The 4,588-nt window shown below is 35.7% G+C and overlaps 1 protein-coding gene across 1 annotated transcript in view; it reads left to right on the forward strand.

Annotated features, from left to right (window-relative positions):
- Positions 1-1,765: 1,765 nt before the first annotated feature.
- Positions 1,766-4,588, forward strand: part of gpatch3 (G patch domain containing 3) — a 14,202-nt gene continuing 11,379 nt past the window's right edge. Inside the window, exons 1-2 of the mRNA XM_016466890.1 lie at positions 1,766-2,155; positions 3,939-4,417. Of these exons, the coding sequence (XP_016322376.1) occupies positions 1,792-2,155; positions 3,939-4,417 (843 nt within the window). The 5' untranslated portion in view covers positions 1,766-1,791. The remainder of the gene's footprint in view (positions 2,156-3,938; positions 4,418-4,588) is intronic.

A 4,588-nucleotide genomic window follows, 5' to 3' on the forward strand; every position in this document is an offset into this window, starting at 1 on the left:
TATTTTGGCAGGTTGGCGGCAAGTAAGTATATGCGCTTCTGGGTTTAGCGCCGCTGACTGAAGCGCATCAGTAAATGAAATGTCACAGTTTTGCATTGTGCTTTGAAAACGGCAGCGGGTAGCCTAGATTTATGCTTTTGACTAGAAATCTTACAAAGTACAGTTTGTCGATCTAAAATGCTAATTGTGCATGTCAACCATGTCGTACGCAAATGTGCTGTCAGAACTTATTTACACTGCGCATTTTTTATTTTGGCCGCGCATGCGCACCTGCGGACCACTTATGTGCACCCCTGCTTTAGACCAATAGTTCACCCAAGAATGAACATTTATAGCTATTATTCATTCACACTCGTATGGGTTTAAGGATGAGTAAATGATGACAGAGTCATTTTTAGGGATCAATAAAAGAAGAGGCCTATCATTTTTAAATGCTTGAGATGTGGAGAAACACCAAATATCACTCTATGAATCACTATATAATCAAAGCAATAGTCCTGACACTCATTCCTATGCATCTCCTCTCTGTACAGCGCCAGTAATCTTGAGTTTATCTAAGCAGAGATATTACAAACACATAGGGAAAATTCTGTTTGTTTGTTTTTTTATGACACGTTTTTTTCATGACAATGATTTTGGAAATATATTTTAATAAAAGGGTAGATTTTTTTTCATAACACGAGTTGACTTTTTTTTTTCTGACGTGTTTTTTCAGTTCTCTGAAATGATTTATTATTGTATTTTCTGATCATATTAAGCATATTGGTGTTTCTTGAACCATAACACAATACACTATACCTGGCAAAGAGCTATTCCCATCATATGCCTTATTTTCTTGTCAAAAATAATAAATGTACAATAACTTTATTTACTTTTTAAATCCAAATGTATGCCTTGAAATGCAATTGAAGTCAATTTGGGTAAGTGTCTTGCCAAATGCATAGATGTACATTTACAAAAATACCATACTTATTCAGATTAAATACCATGGTATTTTAAATATGGTACAGTATAATAGTATTTATCAAAACACCGCGATACAAACATTTTAGAACTCACAAATAAAATGTTTCAAATGTTTTATTTTAATAGAACAGTAAACATAACGTGTCAAATATCGACAAGGACTGTAAAAAGGTTGTAAATAAAATCGATTATTGGAGTAGGCTTTGCGAGAAAATACAATTCCAGTCATTTTACGCTATATTCAGTGCATTAAGTGCTGTAATTATTTGTGACCCTGGAGCACAAAAGCAGTCTTAAGTCGCTGGGGTATATTTGTAGCAATAGCCAACAATACATTGTATGGGTCAAAATTATCGATCTTTCTCTTATGCCAAAAATCATTAGAATATTAAATAAAGATCATGTTCCATGAAGATATTTTGTAAATTTCCTACCGTAAATTTATATATCAAAACTTAATTTTTGATTAGTAACATGCATAGCTAAGACTTTTATTTGGACAACTTTAAAGATGATTTTCTCAATATTTAGATTTTTTTGCACCCTCAGATTCCAGATTTTCAAATATTGTCATATCATAACAAACCACACATCAATGGGAAGCTTATTTATTCAGCTTTCAGATGATGTATAAATCTCAATTTAAAAAAATTGACCCTTATGACTGGGTTTGTGGTCCAGGGTCACATTTGTGAAATTTACTAGCAGTTTCTGAGTCAAAATTGTTTCTACACCCATTAGTATACTGTACGCTATTTCATGCTTTTATTTTGAAATAACTTCCGTGTTGAGCCGGATGTGGATTCCGGGTTCGCCGTCTGAAGTATGGCGGCGTCGGAAGAGGTGACGTTTTTCGTTGTAAACAACATTCCCGCTCTGTTCCGATCCGCAGAGCTGAGGAACTATTTCAGTCAGTTTATCGAGACCAAAGGGTTCGCGTGTTTCCATTACCGCCATCGGCCGGAGCTTCGAGTGCAGAGCGCGGGGTTTACCGCGGTAAGTAGCGCATCCAGCGGGCGGAGCTCGGAGGGGAAAGCCGCAGGCTCGTGTTGTTGTGTGGTATCGGTTCGCTCTCGGGAATCAGACAGATTCGTGAAGATGTACTCGGGGAACCACTGGATCGACTCTAAAGGAAACTGGCTGAGAAGAAAGTGTTTGATCCGGAGAGTCAGAGTATCGGAGCAGGCCGGTGAGTGCGCTGCCAAAATAAAAGTCCCACGGCACGACTGTAACGTTTAGGACAATACTAGTGCTGTCAAACGATTAATCGCATCCAAAATAGGTTTTTGTTTGCATAATATATGTGTATACTGTATATATTTATTATGTATATATATATATATATATATATATATTAATACAAAAACATGCATGTATATATTTAAGAAAAATATGTTGTTTATATATTAAATATGTTTATATAAAATATAAGAATATGAATGTATAAACGTGTAAATATTTTCTCTCTCTCTATATATATATATATTGTATGTATGTGTGTGTATTTATTTATACATAATAAATATACACCGTACACAACTTTTATTTTGGATGCGATTAATCGTTTGACAGCACTAGAATAACAATAGCAGTTGTTCATATTTCTGTTTTCCCTGCTAATATTTTTACTGGGCCAAACACAACACAAATCAATAAATAGATGCACTTTTTTATATGTTAAGATTTATAATTTAATGTTACACTTTAATTAAAATGTTAAAGAATGTAAATGCATTTTTCACTTTATATTTATTTAACACTAACAATTAAAGGACCTTTTTTCATAAATTAGGATTCATTTATTTTCACATTTAGATTTTTTCATAATTAAAATGTTCATAAGTTATGATTTATCATGTAATGTTTACATTGATGTATTTTGTTATTAAATCAAATAAAAAAATATATACATTTTATCATTTGGTGGTTTACATATGAATATTATATAATTAAAAAGAATGTAATTTTTGATAAATGAAGGTAAATTAAAATTTATAATTGTATATTTACATTTATACGTTTTATTTACATTTATACGTTTTATGGTATATTTAACAAATTATAAATATATATTTTTTTATAAATTACTATTTCATAAATTGTGCTTTGTTATTTTCTATTTGCATTAATATTTTACTTTTTTGTAAATAAAGATGTATCATTAAGTAATAAGTAAAATGAACAATTATAAATGTAATTTTGTATAAATTTAAGATTTATCATTTTATGTATACATTTACAACTTTTGTATTCAAATTAAAAAAATTAATGTTTTTAATATAAATTAAAGTATATCATTTTATGCATGATCCATGAATTACAATTATATACATTAAAAAAAATCAGTGAAGACATTGAGTTTAAAATGTGGTATATCTATGTGGTTCTTCTAAATGTTTTGTGAAGGCGTTGAAGGGTGAACATGAACCATCTGATACATGAACTATTAAATTTCAAAGGGAAAATGGGAATTATGGGTAAATGTCAAGGGTCATCAACTGGTCACATAACACCCTGAAAGATTAAGTAAGATGTCAAGTAAACTAAAGTCAATGTTAACACCTGTCTTAGCTAGGCCTGTCGCGATAATTAAATATCCGTCTAATCGCGATTATTTGATCTAACCGCGGTTGTTTCAGACATCCGCGATTATTGTGCTTTTTATACGAGACAAGGAGGGAGTCATACACCAAACGAAACAGAAGACCACCAGTTTGCTTTTCATGCACTGTATAGCCTGTACAGGGCTCCAGACTCATTCTTCCCACTGGTCGCTCTTTTGCAACTAACTTTCTCAGCTGGTCGCACGAGCACACAGACAATTAATCGCGATAATCGTCATAATCGACAAAGCCCTAAAACAGACAATTAATCGCAATAACCGTGACTATTTTTAGACAATTAACCGTCAGCCCTAGTCTTAGCAAGGTCCAGGTTCTTTCATAATCATCATATTTTATCTGTGTTTATAGAGCATAATTCATTCCCGTACAAGACAAAGGCCGAGATGAGACGACACGTCGCCCAATCAGAGCATTTCACGCTGTCGGACCTCAAGGGCCTGCCGGAGCTCAATCCGCCCTCGCTCATGCCAGCGGGGAACGTCGGCACGCCTGTGTGCGTTTTCCTGGAGCTCATCCAGTCCTGCCGTCTGCCGCCGCGGCTCATCCGCAAACTGGGGCTCACGTTTCCCAAGACGGGCTCGAGTCACCGCTACGGGAACGTGCCCTACCTGTATCACAACACGGCCCTCGTGAGCCGCGCGGAGGAGAGCGTTTTCACCGCCGGAGGAGTCGAGATCTCGGGGCCCGGCCGCCTGGACACGCCCACAAACTCACAGACAGTAGATAAGGACACGCCCACAAACTCACAGAGAGTAGATAAGGACACGCCCACAAACTCACAGAGAGTAGATAAGGACATGTCCACAAACTCACAGACAGTAGATAAGGCGCGATTATTGTGCTTTTTATACGAGACAAGGAGGGAGTCATACACCAAACGAAACAGAAGACCACCAGTTTGCTTTTCATGCACTGTCTAGCCTGTACAGGGCTCCAGACTCATTCTTCCCACTGGTCGCTCTTTTGCAACTAACTTTCTCAGCTGGTCGCACGAGCAC

Source organism: Sinocyclocheilus anshuiensis, unplaced genomic scaffold (assembly GCF_001515605.1).
Source record: "Sinocyclocheilus anshuiensis isolate Anshui unplaced genomic scaffold, SAMN03320099.WGS_v1.1 scaffold480, whole genome shotgun sequence".
NCBI classification, from domain to species: Eukaryota; Metazoa; Chordata; class Actinopteri; order Cypriniformes; family Cyprinidae; genus Sinocyclocheilus; species Sinocyclocheilus anshuiensis.